The sequence below is a fragment of the Ctenopharyngodon idella genome, chromosome 20, assembly GCF_019924925.1.
Source record: "Ctenopharyngodon idella isolate HZGC_01 chromosome 20, HZGC01, whole genome shotgun sequence".
NCBI classification, from domain to species: domain Eukaryota; kingdom Metazoa; phylum Chordata; class Actinopteri; order Cypriniformes; family Xenocyprididae; genus Ctenopharyngodon; species Ctenopharyngodon idella.
The window spans coordinates 31,045,018-31,064,649 of record NC_067239.1 but is presented as its reverse complement, the minus strand read 5'-3'; the positions used below and the strand labels follow the sequence as shown (position 1 = coordinate 31,064,649).

General features: G+C 34.6%; 2 protein-coding genes across 2 annotated transcripts; both read left to right on the top strand.

Annotated features, from left to right (window-relative positions):
- Positions 1–2,735: 2,735 nt before the first annotated feature.
- Positions 2,736–13,466, top strand: brox (BRO1 domain and CAAX motif containing). Its single transcript, XM_051875260.1, has 13 exons — positions 2,736–2,854; positions 3,575–3,694; positions 3,779–3,885; positions 4,039–4,135; positions 4,738–4,833; positions 6,122–6,194; positions 6,378–6,483; positions 6,581–6,670; positions 7,412–7,497; positions 9,176–9,257; positions 9,424–9,574; positions 10,001–10,160; positions 11,411–13,466. The coding sequence occupies exons 2-13, from the start codon at positions 3,594–3,596 to the stop codon at positions 11,495–11,497; spliced, it is 1,236 nt and encodes a 411-aa protein (XP_051731220.1). The 5' UTR covers positions 2,736–2,854; positions 3,575–3,593; the 3' UTR covers positions 11,498–13,466.
- Positions 13,467–13,619: 153 nt separating this feature from the next.
- Positions 13,620–19,117, top strand: LOC127502355 (protein FAM177B). Its single transcript, XM_051875262.1, has 5 exons — positions 13,620–13,803; positions 15,305–15,433; positions 15,525–15,591; positions 17,713–17,807; positions 18,874–19,117. Exons 1-5 carry the CDS (start codon positions 13,792–13,794, stop codon positions 19,057–19,059), a joined length of 489 nt encoding a protein of 162 aa, XP_051731222.1. The 5' UTR covers positions 13,620–13,791; the 3' UTR covers positions 19,060–19,117.
- The last annotated feature ends 515 nt before the right edge of the window (positions 19,118–19,632 follow it).

Genomic DNA, 19,632 nt, shown 5'->3' with positions numbered 1-19,632 from the left:
ACTAGTGGCGTTTTCAAAATAAAAGTCCTAATACATGAGAGAGGGATCTCTTCATTATAATTCATGAGAACTCCGTTGACTTGTGATAGGAGTGTAAAACTAGTAAGTAATTGCGTTATATAAATAAAATGTACTTGCCTTAGTAATGCGTGATTAATATCACATCCATGTGAATTTTGTAAAAATTCAGTGTAAAAATTTTGTAAAAAAGGATCATATTTAACATAAAAGTTTTTATGTATGTATGTGTGTGTGTGTGTATATATATATATATATAAATTAATCACATTTAACATAAAAGCTTGTAAATATATAATATGTGTGTGTATATATACAGGTGCTGGTCATATAATTAGAATATCATCAAAAAGTTGATTTATTTCACTAATTCCATTCAAAAAGTGAAACTTGTATATTATATTCATTCATTACACACAGACTGATATATTTCAAATGTTTATTTCTTTTAATTTTGATGATTATAACTGACAACTAAGGAAAATCCCAAATTCAGTATCTCAGAAAATTAGAATATTGTGAAAAGGTTCAATATTGAAGACACCTGGTGCCACACTCTAATCAGCTAATTAACTCAAAACACCTGCAAAGGCCTTTAAATGATCTCTCAGTCTAGTTCTGTAGGCTACACAATCATGGGGAAGACTGCTGACTTGACAGTTGTCCAAAAGACGACCATTGACACCTTGCACGACACAAAAGGTCATTGCAAAAGAGGCTGGCTGTTCACAGAGCTCTGTGTCCAAGCACATTAATAGAGAGGCGAAGGGAAGGAAAAGATGTGGTAGAAAAAACTGTACAAGCAATAGGGATAACCGCACCCTGGAGAGGATTGTGAAACAAAACCCATTCAAAAATGTGGGGGAGATTCACAAAGAGTGGACTGCAGCTGGAGTCAGTGCTTCAAGAACCACTACGCACAGACGTATGCAAGACATGGGTTTCAGCTGTCGTGTCAAGCCACTCTTGAACAACAGACAGCGTCAGAAGCGTCTCGCCTGGGATAAAGACAAAAAGGACTGGACTGCTGCTGAGTGGTCCAAAGTTATGTTCTCTGATGAGAGTAAATTTTGCATTTCCTTTGGAAATCAGGGTCCCAGAGTCTGGAGGAAGAGAGGAGAGGCACACAATCCACGTTGCTTGAGGTCCAGTGTAAAGTTTCCACAGTCAGTGATAGTTTGGGGTGCCATGTCATCTGCTGGTGTTGGTCCACTGTGTTTTCTGAGGTCCAAGGTCAACGCAGCCGTATACCAGGAAGTTTTAGAGCACTTCATGCTTCCTGCTGCTGACCAACTTTATGGAGATGCAGATTTCATTTTCCAACAGGACTTGGCACCTGCACACAGTGCCAAAGCTACCAGTACCAGGTTTAAGGACCATGGTATCCCTGTTCTTAATTGGCCAGCAAACTCGCCTGACCTTAACCCCATAGAAAATCTATGGGGTATTGTGAAGAGGAAGATGCGATATGCCAGACCCAACAATGCAGAAGAGCTGAAGGCCACTATCAGAGCAACCTGGGCTCTTATAACACCTGAGCAGTGCCACAGACTGATCGACTCCATGCCACGCCGCATTGCTGCAGTAATTCAGGCAAAAGGAGCCCCAACTAAGTATTGAGTGCTGTACATGCTCATACTTTTCATGCTCATACTTTTCAGTTGGCCAAGATTTCTAAAAATCCTTTCTTTGTATTGGTCTTAAGTAATATTCTAATTTTCTGAGATACTGAATTTGGGATTTTCCTTAGTTGTCAGTTATAATCATCAAAATTAAAAGAAATAAACATTTAAAATATATCAGTCTGTGTGTAATAAATGAATATAATATACAAGTTTCACTTTTTGAATGGAATTAGTGAAATAAATCAACTTTTTGATGATATTCTAATTATATGACCAGCACCTGTACATATATACACACACATATAATATATTTACATATATAATCATATATATATATATATATATATATATATATATATAAACACATGTACATATTCCAACTTTTATGTTAGATGGGATTAATCGTGATTAATCGATTTAACAGCATTGATATATGATTAATCACGATTAATCACATCTAACATAAAAGTTTGTAAAAATATATGTGTGCAGATATATATATATATAATCACATTTAACACAAAAGTTTGTAAATATATAATATGGGTGAGTGTGTGTGTGTGTGTGTGTGTGTGTATATATACACACACACACACACATTTATAAACTTTTATGTTAGATGCAGTTAATCGCAATTAATCAATTTGACAGCATTTATATATATACAGTATGTATGTGTATATATATATATATATATATAGGCCTATATATATATATATATATACATCAATTTGACAGCACTAATATATATAGACACACACACACACACTGGTATTTAGTCCTTAAAATTTGATTTATTCTGTGTAATAAAAGTTTAAGAAATTCACACGGATGTGGTAGAGCTCTAATGTAAGTTGAATTAATTGGATTAATTTTTTTCTTCTTCTTTTTTTATGTTGTAACTCTTGTTCTTCCTTTCACCGAGTCGTTCTGACTTATATCGTTTTTTTGTGGTTTCTGTTCAGATATAAGTGAATATTTGCATCCATTTCCTTTAGGCTATATCTCCTTGCGTATACAAATTATTTTATTTCACATTCAAGTTACCAAAACATGCATCAAAATAAATTACGTAAGTGGGCGTGTGCATGACGTCACCGCACGAAATACGTCATACAGGAAGAGCGTTTATTGTTTTGGCGTTTCCTGATCCACATCTTTGGAGTATCGCCGATTAAAACAACAAACATCTGACAGTCGATACATCTCTGGTATTAATACATATCTCTTTTATTTAAAAAAACAAGCGTTATAAGTCTGTTGTCAGGTTTGAGCCGGTTTTGAGCTGCTGTGTTTACTCGAGGACTGCTGTTGAATAGCGAGTCTCTGACTCGGTTTGATTTTCTCTCAGGTTGTATTCATATTACGGACAGTATTAAGATCACAGATCAGCGTGTTTATATAGACGATAAAGCATCAGCAGTAGAGTTTTTAGCCAGTGTTTTGGTTCTGTGTCTGTTTGTATTCATATAGAGCTGTTGATAAACAAGGCCGAGATATAATAATGGACCTGCCTTATCAAATGACTCATTCACAGTTCACACAGCACTTCAACCGATATACAGTAGTTTGATCCTTTGAGTGATCTTTTGTTCATTAAATGTACTGAATATTAATCGATGTGAAATATGCTCAGGCATTTAGTTGCCCGTAACTTGTCTATCTGTCACAAACATTGAAAATGTCAATGTTAAAGGGATAGTTCACCCAAAAAAATGAAAATTCTGTCTTCATTTACTCACTCTCAAGTTGTTCCAAACCTGTTTGAGCTTCTTTGTTCTGCTGAACATAAAAGAAGATGTTTTGAAGAATGTTTGTAACCTAACAGTTGTGGAAAACAATACTAGGGAAGTCAATGGTGCCCCACAACTGTTTGATTAAAATGCATTAATAAAACAGAAATTGATAATAGCTTCTTTCTATTTGTTCAGGTATCTGGTTCAGGTCGCCATGACTCACTGGTTCCACCGAAACCCTCTGAAATCCACAGCGCCCGTGTCCTTCAACCTGTACGGGGTGGCGTCCAGCCCCGCAGCCAATAAGATCTGCAAGTGAGGATTGTATTCTGCTGGTATTATATACATTTTGTGGGCCATCATGATTGTTATGGTATAAATGTTAAATCTCTGTCTCAGTGACCTGAGAACGACGCGGGCCAGACTGCTGGACATGTTCACAGATGCCACGTGTACACCAGAGATAATGAAGAAATCCAGTGATGAATATTTCGCTCTTTTACAGGGTTTGTGAACTATTATATTTCATCTCTTGTGGCTCCGGTCAGATATTTCCATGTTGCAGCTTTTATTCATTTGCATTTATTTTGCTCAGAGGCATATTGTTGTTGTTTTTGTTGGCACTGTTGAAAGTTTTTCTAATTTCTTAATGCACGTAGGATTCATTTTGCCGCTGGATGGTACCACACAAGAGAACAAGCTCCGGTTCATCCAGAACTTCAGATGGACCGACACTTTACAGGGAAACATCCCAAGGTAACGATCACGCAATGTGGTTTTCAGCTGGTTTCGTATTTTACTGGCGACTCAACACAAAGTAGTTTATTGTGAACAAAGAAAAATCACTTTACTTTATATATAATGCACTATTAAATGCATCAGTTATGCCTTGTAATACACCTTATAGAAAGTATAACGCATCAAAACACATGACAAGAAACCAATTTCAGATGTAACAAGGAGTCTGGAAATATTATAATGCATTTTAACTTTGGTTACAAATATTTATGAAAAGATATAATGCATTAAAGTGTACATTATGAATACCTTTATATTGCATTAGACATAAAAGCTTCACGTTCAAACACTGAAATGTATTAATTATATTTATCAAGCTAGTAGTAATTACACAAAACAAACTTCAAATGAACCTGTATTTTCTTTTATCTTGTGTATTTTTGTTTGTGGTTTTTGAGGATGAAAGCAGGTCATGTGACATGTCCATGTTGACATCGATCTGATTTGACGAGCTTCTACCCAACGACAGATGAATTTGAACTAAAATAACATGGTTTGATTAGGCTAAAACTGTTGAGTAGGAGGCATGACCCTTTAAAAAGACATTCTGTGTTTTTCAGCGCGCAGCAGGATGCGGTTTTTGAGCTGGTGTCTATGGCGTTTAATGTCGCCATCTGGTACACCAAGTTTGCCTCACGATTGGCTGGAAAGGAGAAGTAAGTTCTTGGTCAGTGACGGCTTTTAGACAGTTTGTAAAAAAAAAAAAAAAATAATAATAATAATAATAAATAAAAAAAAAACTGTCAGAAAAGTTGCATCTACATCTTCTAGAGATGTACACATGCAGACAGGCACATCTAATGTTTTCAGAAGTTCAAAATAGTTTTTTTTTAAAGGCAACCAATTTCCCACATAGTTGTGCTAGTTTCATTTTTCTCCAGCGTTGGTGACACTAAAATGAAAACCTATTAAAAATAATATATATTTTTTTATTTGAAATAAAGCTGAAATAAAATAAAATTTAAATATTAGAAGAAAAAGTAAAACTTAGAAAAAATAGAAATGCTAAACCTAAATAGAATAAAAAAGCTAATAAAAGTGACATATGTAAATAAAATTTAAACTAAAATTAATGAAAATGATCATTAAAAAATGTAAAACTATTGGTAACTAAAATTAAAACCATTAAAAGTCACATTTTTTTATTTTATAATTCTAAATAAAGCCAAAATAAAATAAAATAAAATATATATATATTAGATGAAAAACTTAAACTCAGAAAAAAATAGAAATGTTGCCTTGGTACTTGAAGTATTAAAATGAATAAAACTAAAACTAAAATTGAAGCTAAATAGAATAAATAAGCTAATAAAAATGACATAAAATTTAAACTAAAATGAATGAAAATGATCATTAAAAATGTAAAACTATTGTTAACTAAAATTAAAACCATTAAAAGTCAAATTTTTTTATTTTATTATTCTAAAAGCCAAAAAAAAAAAAAAAAAAATATATATATATAATATATATATTAGGTGAAAAACTTAAACTCAGAAAAAATAGAAATGTTGCCTTGGTACTGGAAGTACTAAAATTAATAAAAATAAAAATAAATTATAGCTAAATAGAATAAAAAAACATACCATTTAAACTAAAATTAATGAAAATTAAAATTAAAAAATGTAAAACTGAAAATATAAAAATAAAAGGTAATTAATTATAAATAATAATAAACAATATAATGGTACATAAAAATACTCAACTTCATTGTATAATTTTGCTCTTTTTCTTCCCATGTAATTTCAAAGTCAATATTTAATTTATTCATTTTGATAAATAGCCTTGTAATAAATGAGATTACGTTCTGTAAGCTGGTCATTATCGCAAATTAAACTGACTGGACAACACCCCAGTCTGTAAAATACAAAATAAATTCTGTCAGGGTTTTTAGTTTCAATATTTCATTAAAGGCATTTTTACAAGTTTTTGGTTTTTACATTGTAGCATCACAGAGGATGAGGCCAAAGACGTTCACAAGAGTTTGAAAACCGCCGCTGGAATATTTAAAACCCTCAAGGTAAATTGTGCCTGACTTATGTTGTGGTGAATTAAAGCAAAAAGCCATGAGAGACCGTGCATTACGGTGATTTTACAACACAGAGTGCCTAAAACCCCTTAAATGTGGTAAAACCACTGTAATGCATGGTCACGAGTGGCATACTGTTTGATCCATGGTAATATTTCGCTTCTTTCCTGTCAGGAGACTCATATTCCTCGGCTCATCACTCCAGCAGAGAAGGGCCGAGACCTGGAGCCCCGAGTCATCGACACCTACATTGTGCAGAGTCAGGCCGAGGCTCAGGAGGGTAAAACATGCCTCAGTTTACAGTATCGCTCTCTTGTGTGGGTGTGTGTGTGTGTGTGTGTGTGTGGGTGTGTGACGGTTCTTGTGTGTGTTTTTAGTGACCATTGCCAGAGCCATCGAGCTGAAGCACAACGCCTCCCTCATCGCAGCGCTGGCATTCGAGACCGCAAACTTCTACCAAAAGGCCGGTAGGTTTACTACTGCTACTGTGTAATTTACTTTTTGCTTCTCTCTATTTAATTCTGCATTATAATTTGCCTGTATTTAACATTTTTGGGGTATATATTTACAACATGTTATTTATACAAACAAAAGTTTGGCATCATTTAGAAAGAAATTAAATCGATTAAAATTGACAGTAAAGACGTTTGTGATGTTACGAAACAAATAAATGCTGTTCTTTTGAACTTTCTATTCATCAAAGAATCCTGAAAAATAAAATGTATGACAGTTTCCACAGAAATATGACGCTGAATAATGATGCTGAAAATTCAGCTTTGATCACAGGAATAACAGTTATTAAAATTGTAATAATATTTTACAATATTAGTGGTTTTACTGTACTGTTAACTACATTAGCTAACATAAAATAGCAACAATCTTTCATAAAGTATAGCAATACTAATCATTTCATAATTTACTAATACTTTAGTTGTATCTGTTAAGATTAATAAATGCACTATGAACAAACATTAATGAATTTCTCATGCTTGTTGTACATAGGTTAAAGTATATAAAATAAATAATGTAAATTTAAAAAATTAAATACAGATGAAATATTGATTTGAATTGAAATAATTGTATTATGTGAGAAACATTGAGAGCATTTGTTTAGAAATATTCAAGTATTCATCAAATACCTCAAAGAGCCGTATAATAAAACATTATATATCATTTAGAAGATTATTGTTTTTCATATTATTTTTCAGATCACACTCTGAACACTTTGGATCCAGAATGCAGCAGTAAATGGAAGAAATACCTGCAGCTGAAGCAGCACTTCTACATGGCTTATGTGAGTCCATCTGAACAAACACATCAGGCTGTCTGTGATCATAATAATTTAAAGGGCCCCTATTATTCTTTTTGAGATTTAATCTTTCATGTAGTGTGTAATAGAGCTGTCTGTGAATGTAAAAGTTCTGCAAATATCAAAGTGCACGACAGATAAAGTTAAGAAAGAATCGATTCTGAACTGCCTGAAACGTCAGTAATTCCAGTCTTACTTCCTGCTGAACCTACATAGGTTTATAACTAATTTGCATAATGCCAGCCCTGTGGTCTTCATTGGCTGAACAGCGTCTACTTTGCCCCGCCCTCAAACACTGTAGTTGTAGCTGAGAAGAGTTTGGTTCGTGTTGTTCATGTCGAGAAGACTTCCAAGGGATTCAGACTCAAATTGATTCTGTAAAACTGACGCCACTGTTACTGTTCGTATCACTGTCTATCAGGCTCTGAAATTCAGATATGGTATTGAGTGTTTGGTTTCCGACACGAACTATAAGCAGTCAACCAATCGCAACAGACTGGGCCGTCTGACCAATCAGAGCAGAGCAGGCTCTCGGAAAGTCGGGGGTTTAGAGCTGATGCTGCAATAAAGTGTTTTTTGGCCTTGGATGCATGTATGTATGGAAGCTTGTTTCCACCACTGAATAATTTTTTTTTTTTTTTTTTAAATAATTGCAACTTTTTATCTCACAATTCTGACTTTTTTTCCCCCTCAGAACTGCGTGATAAACTTGCAACTGTAAGCAAAATGTCAGAATTGTGAGCTGACTTCTTTTCTCAGAATTGTGAGATATAAACTCGCAATTGACCCTTCGCAAAGACCCGCCCCCTCTTAGTTACTGTTGCTTTGTCCGACAAGCCATGGCGCCGTCACGCCACACAGAGTGAAAAATACATCGCGGAGCAAAGAGGACACTGACAACACTTCGACAGACAAGACAGAGCAGGTTACTTATGATATTAAACAAAGTCCCAACTTTCAAACTGTAATTTTTTTTTAAGAAAATCGAACAATAAAAAACGTTTTGTGGCTCTTTAATGTGTTGTGACAGATCGCTGTAGCGCCTCAGCTTAAGCAGCTTGTGAACCGATCATCTCTTCCTACTAGTTAATTTATAGCATCAAATAAACATGAATGAACATCAGAAGGTATGTTGTTTCAAACGCGGAAAGACGTCAGTACACACCATTTTTCAAGTTCCATTCCACCGAGGTTAATCTTCTAACTTCTGACTGCTTGATGTGCCATCTGAATGGCGGATTCGGCGTTATGATTGGTTATATTGCTTGTCAATCAAACTCCCGGCGAAGGGCCAATTGCGAAATATAATGTCCAGTTCTGAGGGGGAAAAGTCAGCTCACAATTATGACATTTTCTTACAATTGCAAGTTTATATCACACAATTCTGAGGGGAAAAAAGTCAGAATTGTGAGATAAAAAGTCGCAATTATCTTTTTTATGTTTTATTCAGTGGTGGAAACAAGCTTCCGTAATGTAAGGACCTTTCAAATGGGGCATTTTAACATTCAATATTGACTCAACCAATGGTTTTAGTTTGAGGTGGGACTTTCTATTAGTTTGAACAATGGCAGAGGAGTGGAATGTTTGGATGTGATCACTATTTTTGACATTTGGCAACACTATTGCAATCAGTATTTTACTGTGTGGTTTATATGATTTGCAGGCGCACTGCTATCATGGACAGACTCTTCTTGCGGGTGATAAATGTGGAGAGGCCATCAGATCCCTGCAGGAGGCTGAGAAATGTACGCAAAATTATGATGTGCTATTGGGTATTTTAGTGGACATATTTTGGTAACACTTTACAATAATCTTAAGGTTTACTAAGATCAAGTTTCTGATTATTGAGAGCTTTTAATAGTTAAATCACATGTGTGAAATCCTGTCTTCTAATGGCTGTAATGGCGGCAGGTTACTCGCGCGCTGAAGCCTTGTGTAAAGAGTACCGTCAGATGAAGGGTCCCGGCAGCACCGCCAAACCCTCGGAGCAGCTCTTCTTTAAGAAACTGGGCTCGTTCATCAAAAACACCCTGGAGAAATGCCAGAGAGAGAACGGCTTCATGTGAGTCAACAAACACATCTGAAGAAAATACTGTATGCTTCACATAAAGGGGCTCTATTATGCATTTTTTTTACATGTTCTTTAGTGTGTAGTGTTTGAGTTAGTTAATAGTGTGTTGAAACTGGAGGTTATGGTAAGGAGAAGGACATTTCCCAAACACCAATCACAACACACTGCTCCAGCCGACCAATCAGAGCACATTGTGCTTTTTAGAAGGAGGGGCTTCATAGAGACAGGAACTAAACAGAGCGTTACTGACAGACTGAGAAGAGCTGCAACATAATGAACATTCAAGCAGGAAAACCTGTTCTAGTAGGGTAGACTTTGCATAATAGGTCCTCTTTAACATGCATGATTATGATTTAACAAAAAAAAAAAAAAACTTTACTAGAAAACTCTATTTTCACAGCTGAATGTCTTTGTCAGTTACTTTCATAAGGTTCCTGCTGAAGCTCCTGCTCTGGAGTTGAAGGCCAGTTATGGATTGGCAGAACCGACTCCATTCGAGCTCCCGGCTCTCAGCGCTCAGTGCACACCTGAAGTCTACGCCACCTTTGACCTTACCAGAGGACCGAAAGATGACAAGGTGAGGAGATATTTCCCTTCCCGCTAATATATATATATATATATATAATATAGTCAATGGTAACCAAAACAGTTTGGTTACCAACATTCTTCAAAATATTTTCTTTTATGTTCCACAAAAAAAAAAGAAAAGTCATACAGGTTTGAAACGAAATGAGGGTGAGTATATGATGAGTATATGGGTGAACTATCCCTTTAATGTTTTTTTTTAATTTATATGAAAGTATAATATTATTTTAATGAAAAGATACTCTAAATAAGAAACTAAAAATGTCAGTAGGTGGCGTCTGAATGAGTAAGTCTTTAGGCTCGTTCGAGATTCATCGGCGCTGCACAGACCGATCGCGTATGACATCAAAGTACTCTCGCGGTACTATGCATCTCGAACAAGCCTAACGAGTCATTCATTCATTTGATTCATTCAAACAGCTGATTCAATCAGGAATGAAGTAAATGGCTCTCTTCATGAATGAGTCATTGAATCATTAGTTCACCCAATTGATTCGTTCAAAGCGTAGATTCATTCAGAAATGAAACAATTCTGTGTGTTGCTCGGAGATGCACAACAGTTCTGCTCTGGCTTTATTGGTAATATTTTGGTTGGCAAAATTGAGCAAAAACAGACAATATTGTGTCTAAAATATAAAACAATATTAACGTCTTATTTACTGAACTGTTGTATATAATCAATGTCACTTGCACTCGTGTTATTCGGGACAAAAACAGCACTTTTGTGATACTGCTTAACTGTATCATATGACAAAAAAATGAGACAAACTCATACAGCAGCATTTTTGCTCTGATATCTTGAATTTTATGGTCATTCTGACTGTAATCTATAGGCTCTATCATGCAGTTGTTGCTCATGTTCGTCACCATTACAGGGTTGCCAGGTTTTCACAACAAAACCCACTAAATCGCTACTCAAAACTAGCCCAGTTGCGTTTTGGGAGGTCCGCTGGTAAAATTAGCATAAATATCATGTTATTTGGGGTCGCTTCAACCTGCAGATATGAAAAACAACCTGCGGCAACAGTGTTAAAGTAGCCCAATTGTGTGTGTGTGTGTATATATATATATATATATATATAATATATATATATATATATATATATATATTAGTATACTAAACACAAATACTTTTATAGTATTTATTTACATATTTATATGCAGTTTTATGCAGCCAAAAGAAACCATTTTAAATCAAGCTGTATACTGACTTAAGCACTAATAATTTTTCCCTCCTTCCAGGCAAAAGCGAAGCATGATGAGGAGATCAAGCCAGTGAAGGAGCCGGATCTGAAGCCGCAGAAAGACACGGGCTGCGTCGTCTCTTAATCGCAGCGACGGACAGGTTCAGCATGATGTCCAGGATATCTAGAGGAGTCTGTAATCTTCAACACAACTGCTCTTCTTCGTGTCTCTGCTCAAATATATAACAATATAACATAGTGATATAACAGTGGCGTCTGTCTCGTGCTCGGATTCTGTTTAAGGTATTTTATCTACAAACGACAGATGTTATAATGAAGGATTGAGTGAGTTTGGTCATTAATCTGATGAAGAGTTAATCATCATAACCCAGATAATTAATCTGAATTACATGACCATTTAATACGCACTTGATTATCTTTCTGTAGTATTATACAGATTTTATTGAGATTTTGAAGGTTTATCGGGTCCACTGATTAGAGAATAACTTCTATAGGTCACTAAATTCATGTTTTCTCTTAATGTTTATAATTTGGCTCTTCATGTTGATGCTGGTAAATAAGACATTGTTCAACACAAATGCTAAAGTTTAACAGTCTTTAAACCAGGTACATTTCAGACAGAATTGTCATATTCCACCCCGTCTAAAGAAATAATTTGTGCATAAAGACAGTTCAACCATTTTAAGACCACAAATTTTCTGCATTAAGACATTGTTCTCAAAAGAAGTGAAATCATATATATATGGGGATATATAATATATATATATCCCCATCCCCTACAGTGGAAAAAAAATATAATGAAATAAACAAATATATTTTGATATTAAATTATAATATAAATATATTTAATATTATAATGTAATATTAAATATATTTATTTCATCAAATATATGTGTGTGTGTGTGTGTGTGTATATATATATATATAATTATTATTATTATTATTATTATTAATAATATTTTTTTTTTCCCACTGAAATATATTTCAACCAAAATATATTTATTTCATTTTATATATATATATATATATATATATATAAAATGTATTTAATTATATATTTTTTTCACTGTATATATATAATATATATAATATAATATTCTTGAAAATAATGTCTTAATGCAATAAATAGGGGTCCGAAAAACAGGCTTCATCCAACATATAATTTCTTGACTATTATTGTGAACTTCACTAAACAGATTATTACCTGTAACTCACTTTATACACATGAAATATCTGCTGTATGATTAATATTTGTTAGTGGGAGGAGAGGACAAGCACACTTTTATTTGGGTCGTGGTATAAAAGAAATGGAACGGTATTTTAGTTCATGAAAACATCCCAGATCAGGGACTCGTCAACTAGGTAGCAGAACTAAACAGGGTGCTGTGACGTGCCATCTGATTATAATCTCACCATCTATAATATCAGCTTTCAGTGGACGTAGTTTCATATGTATATATATTTACAGTCATATTTTCATTTGCTGATTTGAAACAAGTCCAAGTAATCCAAATATGGATCGTAGTGAGGGTCGTGCTGGACAAAACTCATGTCTTGATACCATCTGCTGATTTTCCCAGTGGTTTTGTGCTGGTTTGATTTGATAGGCTGGTTGTTTATTTTCTGTACGTTCAACACTGATGTTTGTCCGAATAAGTTCAACCATCTTTACGTTAGTAAATGTGACACTGACAGGTGCTTAGAAAAACGTATGCACTTTCACACCGAACACACGCAGGTACAGAAATGATCACTAAGATTGTTGCAAAAACTGTATCGCGCTTGTTATTTCGCTCCCTAACTTTAATTCAGACATGACAGAACATTGAAAATCAAGAGTTCATGTAATTATTAAGGGTAAATGATTGTCAAATATTTTGCTGTATATTTATTTAACACAGTTCTGCAGAGAACAAGACTTGTCAAATGACACTCCAGGGTTGCGTTTAGTTTTTGTAATTATTTCTTTTTCCATCTATGCAGTTGTATGGATATGTATTCATCATCGAATATACTCACAGATTATGATGTCAACCTGTAACTCACTGTCATGCATTTAATGGTTTTTCCCATTAAAATGTGTGTTAACTACACCTTGCATTGCTTGTTTTGTTTGTGCTCCAGATATGATTCCTCAAATCATACGTACCTCTTTCTGTAATACTGGTGATACAGGTATATCAACATTTATGAAGATGTCTACGTCAGTAAATATGTGCTTCGTCTGTCCTGGAACTAAGTTAGACAAACAACATCCGGGTACATGAAACTTACTTCCTCCTGTGATGGTGAAGGAAACTTTCTGCCGACTGTGATGGTGTAAGAAACATCACTATTTGAGGATTTTTATTGATTTTTTTTTGGAAGATATTCTCACCAAAGGAGCACAACGCAAGAAGGTTCTGGTAAAGTCACATCATGCATGCAGTCGTAAGTTAAATCATTAGATCAGCCGTCTTATCTCAAGAGCAGCAGGTCTGTATTGTCCTAGTTTTAGCTAACTTTTAACCAAGCCTTTATTTAATGTACATGCACTTATTGCAGCACCTGCCCTTGGTAAACACACCTTCACACTGCACTCAAAAAATAGGCTTAATTTAAGATTTGCACTACTGTTCAAAAGTTTGGGGTTGGTAAGATTTGTTAATGTCTCTTCTGCTCACCGAGGCTGTATTTATTTGATCAAAAATGCAGTAAAAACAGTGATATATTTTTACAATTTAAAATAACTGTTTTCTACGTGAATATATATAGTAAAGTGTAATTTATTCCTGTGATCAAAGCTGAATTTTCAGCATCATTACTCCAGTCTTCAGTGTCATATGATCCTTCGGAAATCATTCTAATATGCTGATTTGCTGCTCAAGAAACATTTATGATTATTATCAATGTTTAAAACAACCATATTTTGGTGGAAACCGTGATATATTTTATTTTTCAGGATTCTTTGATGAATGGAAAGTTCAAAAGAACAGCATTTATTTGAAATAGAATATTTTATAACATTATAAATGTCTAATTTTTGATCAATTTAATGATTAAAAGTATAAATTTCTTAATAAAAAAAAAAAAAAGAACTACTGACCCCAAACTTGCATATAAAATTTCCATCCATTTGGATCACACAGTTTTGGTATAAACTAATAAACATGTTTCATATGCAATATTCAATCTAATACTTTTCAATTAAATATTACTTCACTAGCCATATTTTGACCATGTTCATACTTTTTAACTGAAATTTAATTGCTTTCACAATGAACAGATACACAATTTGAATATATGCATTTTAAAAAATATGATTATTTGAATAAAATCAAACAAATGCATATATTTAGTAATAAACTGTCATGATTTTTGGAGTGCTGAAATGTTACCTGTTGTACTTGTTTCATTTATGATTTATGCATCATATAAAGTGTATTAGTTTATATTAAAACGGTCCAAATGAATGGATAATGTATATGCTATTCAAATACATAAATCTTAAATTTAGGCCTAAATATTTTTTGAGTGTAAAGAAGAGAACAAAACAATGCTTAAATTCCCTTGTGATGTTACTTATTAAATATTTGAAAAAGAAAAGATGAAGAAAAATTCTGCTTTAGTTTGTAAGTTAAAGTCATCATGAAACAGAAGTCGCCCTAGTCTTTTCTTTACTTTTGTGACGTACTGCTTCACAAACAAGAACAAATGTAGGGCGGGGCTTGATTTTGTCCGTGGGGAATTGATTGGATGGTTGTGGTTTGTTATTGGTGGATCTCATGTGAGTGACAGGTTGCCCCGCCCTCGTCATCAGAGAAGAGATGCTGCAAGAGGGAGGGGAAGTTATTCTGATTCAAGATTATGAGGAACATGAATTTAAAATAAAATAACAATGTGCACAGATAAATAATTTATTAGAAATACTGCAATATTCCATGATGTGCAGGAGCCGACGGGAGACGTCAAACCCCGACAGGTGATTCATTTCTCTAGTGGAGAGATTCTGACAGAGGATGACAGTGAGGAAGAGGAGGAACAACATCAGCTTCATCAAGCGCCCAGTGCTTCTGACCAGGTCAGACTCAATAACAGAATAATAGACCTTTTCTAAAATCTATGTCAGGTATGAAAATAATCAAAGTTCGTTTCATATTTTTACCTTTTAGAGAAACTGGACATGGAGGGATTATTCTCGGTTTTGGGGAACACAGATTTTAAGAACATCTTTGAGATGTAAGAATAACCTAAAAAGCACTTTTATTTCAAAGGTCACTGTGTATTTTTTCAAGAAGGATTAAGACAATAGCAGTGATACTTGCTTTAGTAAACAGTAAACTAATTAAAGCTGCAAGCAGCATTTACCGGGGTTCAAGCATTTAAGGCCTTTAAGCACATAAAAAGGTATTATATTTTATTTAGCAAGCATGTAGACACTTAGATCATAGATGGAAAAGACTGTTTACAGGCAATAGAGGCAATTTAGTGAGGAAAAATAGGGTTTTTAAAGGTTTTTTGACAGTTATAGCGCCACCTATTGCCCGATCTACACCACTTTTTTTTGGGTGTCCTCAGAGTGTGCCCATAAATATGCGTGTTAATTTTGGTGAAAATATCTTATTTCGTTTTGAAGTTATAGATACTTATATAGATGAGAGCATAAAATATGACCCAAGAACATGTTTGATTGCATTTTTTTGCCACTTCCTATCAAAATTTTGACATTTAGGCTTTCACGTTTAGTTAATCAGCTTAGGTTTGGTGTTTCCTACGATGGTTTCGTCTCGATTGGACTAACGGTTTCAAAGATATTCGCAAAAGTTTTTGAAGTGCTAAATCACAGCGCTGCACAAACCATAAGCTGAAACCTGACAAGTCTGGTAATGTTGGATCCGGCAAGGTTTCAGGAGTCTAAGCACGTGACTCCCATGAAAATAAGTGGACCACACCCAAAGTTATACACATTTTCATCCAAAACCATTAAAAACATATGTTTTTAGCAGTTATAGCGCCACCTATGGTCCGATCTACACAAAAATTGACCTGCTTGTTTAGAGTCATATGCTGCATGTCCTCACCAATTTTTGTGAAGTTCTGAGTTTACCTTTAGGCTTTATAGGCTTTTGGGTATATTTAGCCACGCCCACTTTTTTAAATGACCCTGTTACAGCACCCAAAAGGTAAAGTTCAACTTTTTTTGATAATTATTGATCTAGAGAGTCCAGAGAATTGTCCTGCACTGGTTTCGTTCCGATTGGGCGAAACACCTAGGACTAGTTCGCAAAAGTAGGTTTTTCAAATATTTGCAAATAATTAATGAACGGTTTGATTGACTGCATTGGTTCTTGAGGCAAAGTTGTTCAGAAAGAGGAGATCTATCCAATGATATGCATATTATGTGGATCTGTTAAACACCATGTGATTACTGAGGCATAAAAACTCGTTAGTGGCCGATTTCTTTTAAAATTCTTACAGACCTCTAGGCCCATGAGTCGAACATGCCCACCGAGTTTCGTTCCGATCAGCCTCCATTAACCTTGTCTAATAGGTGCTCAAACTTCATTGGCCGTTGGCGGCCATGTTTTTTGAGACACGCCAGTTTCCTCATAGACCATCATGCCCCCTTGGACCAAGACACTGCACGCCAAATTACAAGTCAATCGGACTAACGGTCAGGTGGTTATAGCTGTTTTCATGTTTTTTTCAAGTTATAGCGCCACCTAGTGTCCAATCGACACAATTTTTTTTATCCTGACCAAAGATTGAGCCCATATGTTTCGAGTTTGGTGCAAATATCTCATTTCGTTCTCAAGTTATAGCCATTTTAGTAAAAGTGGCTCCGCCCACATCATACATTTTGGGGCCCCTTAGTGACCGAGAATCAAAATTTCAAGTTTTTTTTTGATAATTATTGATATTCAGACTCCAGAGAGTCTTTCTGCACTGGTTTGGTTCCGATCGAGTGAAAAACCTAGGACTAGTTCGCAAAAGTAGGTTTTGGACAAAATTCAAAATGGCAGAAAATTTTTCCAGGCGCAAATGAAATCGGAGATATACGTTTTGTTCGTCTTGAGCCAAGGATTAGTGATATAAGACACTTGATTAGGACAAAGGACAAACGGTCTAGGAGTTATTAGCAATTTTCAACTTTTGATTACTGTAGCGCCACCTATTGACCGATTTTGACGAGTCCTTACAGTTTGGGCTGCCCGATCAGTTTTAGGGAAGAAGAAATAAAATAAAAATCTGAGCAATTACAATAGGTTTTCAGCACTTCATGCTTGAACCCCTAATTAAGCTTTTTAGTACAATACATCACAATATGTAATCAAATTAAATCACTTCATTTCTTTATAGTTTGTGATTTTCTTGGAGAGAAAATGGCTGGTTTACTGGGACTGAATGCTGCCAAATATCAGTATGCTGTTGACCAGTATCACAGAGATCATAAGGTAGTTAACATGTGGGTCATTTTTTTGTCCAAAAGCCTTAATAATAATAAAAAAGATATGACATCCAAAGTATTACAACTAGATCTCTTTTATTGAATCCAAAAGGTTTTAATTATATTTTGCTACATATAAAGGTATTTTAAAGATTTTGAAGTGTCAAAAGGTCATTTGGTTTAACTGTCTGAAGCACAATACAGCCATTTCATTTGAGATTAAAATATCTAAAAATGTAATAAATGTATATATTTTTTATTCTGGCATGATTTTATAACATCATATATCAACATAGTGCAAAACGGTATTAAAATTATGTGTAGAAGTCGTTGCTTTGTTATGAGAAAGAATGTCCGGAAAAATTAATTTCATTGATGTCATTTGGAGTAACCAATATAAAGGGGCCATTTTGGATCAAGTCATGTGGTCAATATCATGTGACCACAAGGAACACATGGTCGTGAGGCAAAGTAACTAACTCTCTCTTAACTATTTGAAAACTTGTTTTCACTTGCTCATACAATACACATGTCCCGAAACATCATGTCATTCGGTACAACCGCTATAAAACATGGAAAATGTTGTAATATTTTAAAAAACGTAAAATGTTTGATAGTCCTTTAGCTAGCTAGATATCAGCCTGTTAGCATTGTTTGAAAATATCATCATTTGGTATAACCAAAAGTGTCATTTGGTAAAACCGAAATTTTGGTTAAACCGAATTACTTTTTTGATGGCAAAAATGTCAAAAGCAGTGTTAATTGATTATAAAAATCACATAATCTCATAATCTCAGCAGAGTCTAAACCACAACTATATCGATAACAACACAGAGGAACGATTTTGTTAGACGATCAGCCAATCAGAATCCATCCTGCTTTAAAGAGCTCGAGCATTTAAAGCGACAGACGACAAAAATGCAGCAGCAATAAACAGAACGATATCGTACGCCGGTTTGGGACGTTAATAATATAGTTAAACGCTATTGTTATCGTTCATGGGCATTAATAGGCTAAGACACTTTTGAAAACGTAAGTACAAATGGATAACTTTGAGTGTTTTGTTTGTGCAGAATGAAACGGAAGGAGAGGTTTTGTCTTCAAGCACCAGCGTGAATGAGGAGAGAATTGATCTGTCAAAAATAGTGAGCAAACAGTATGGAGCCACAAATGTACAGGACCCGACAGAGCAACAAACCCTGAAAGAAACACTACAATATAAAGGAGAGCAGAATGAAGGATACAATTCTAATGAATAATGTGAATTGTAAAATTTTCCTGTTTAATTTATGACCATTAAACTAAATATGAAAGGCATTCTCTGGTACACTTGGTTCCTTCATGTTCAAAGTCTCATAAGGTTTCTAATACCTTTGCTCTCTCTTCACAGAGACCATATAGGCTACATTGACGCAGCCTGTGACTGAAGAGTACGCATGCGTGGGGCCCCTCACTACTTCAAACAGCCAGAAATCGCTGTAAGACTTATAAAGGAATAGATAGAGAGGCTAGAATGGCAACATAAAATATGTATCTAACATTTTTATTTATGATTTGTCAGGTACGATGTGTCCAAATGGTAATTCTATTATTTTAAATCACTTTTAAATTCAACGTTCAGGTGTAAATCACCGTCGAGACCGTTACTGACGCAGACGTCCATGAGACATTGTCACGTGTTACGTGTTACTTTTCTCAGCGCTGGTCATGATGAACTAATCACAGCCGTTTGTGATTGTTAGTTAAGAATTATTTTAAAAAAATGTATAGGGAAGCGACTAAGACAGATTTCTTATTTGTCAAGCACATCATAATTCTTATAAATAATAGAT

Coding starts and splice junctions, on each gene's coding strand:
- brox (XM_051875260.1), top strand. CDS start 3,594: ATGACTCACTGGTTCCACCGAAACCCTCTGAAATCCACAGCGCCCGTG. Junction 9,575..10,000: donor CAGAGAGAGAACGGCTTCAT/GTGAGTCAACAA, acceptor TGTCTTTGTCAG/TTACTTTCATAAGGTTCCTG. Junction 10,161..11,410: donor GAGGACCGAAAGATGACAAG/GTGAGGAGATAT, acceptor CCCTCCTTCCAG/GCAAAAGCGAAGCATGATGA.
- LOC127502355 (XM_051875262.1), top strand. Junction 15,592..17,712: donor TTTAAGAACATCTTTGAGAT/GTAAGAATAACC, acceptor ATTTCTTTATAG/TTTGTGATTTTCTTGGAGAG. Junction 17,808..18,873: donor AGTATCACAGAGATCATAAG/GTAGTTAACATG, acceptor TTGTTTGTGCAG/AATGAAACGGAAGGAGAGGT.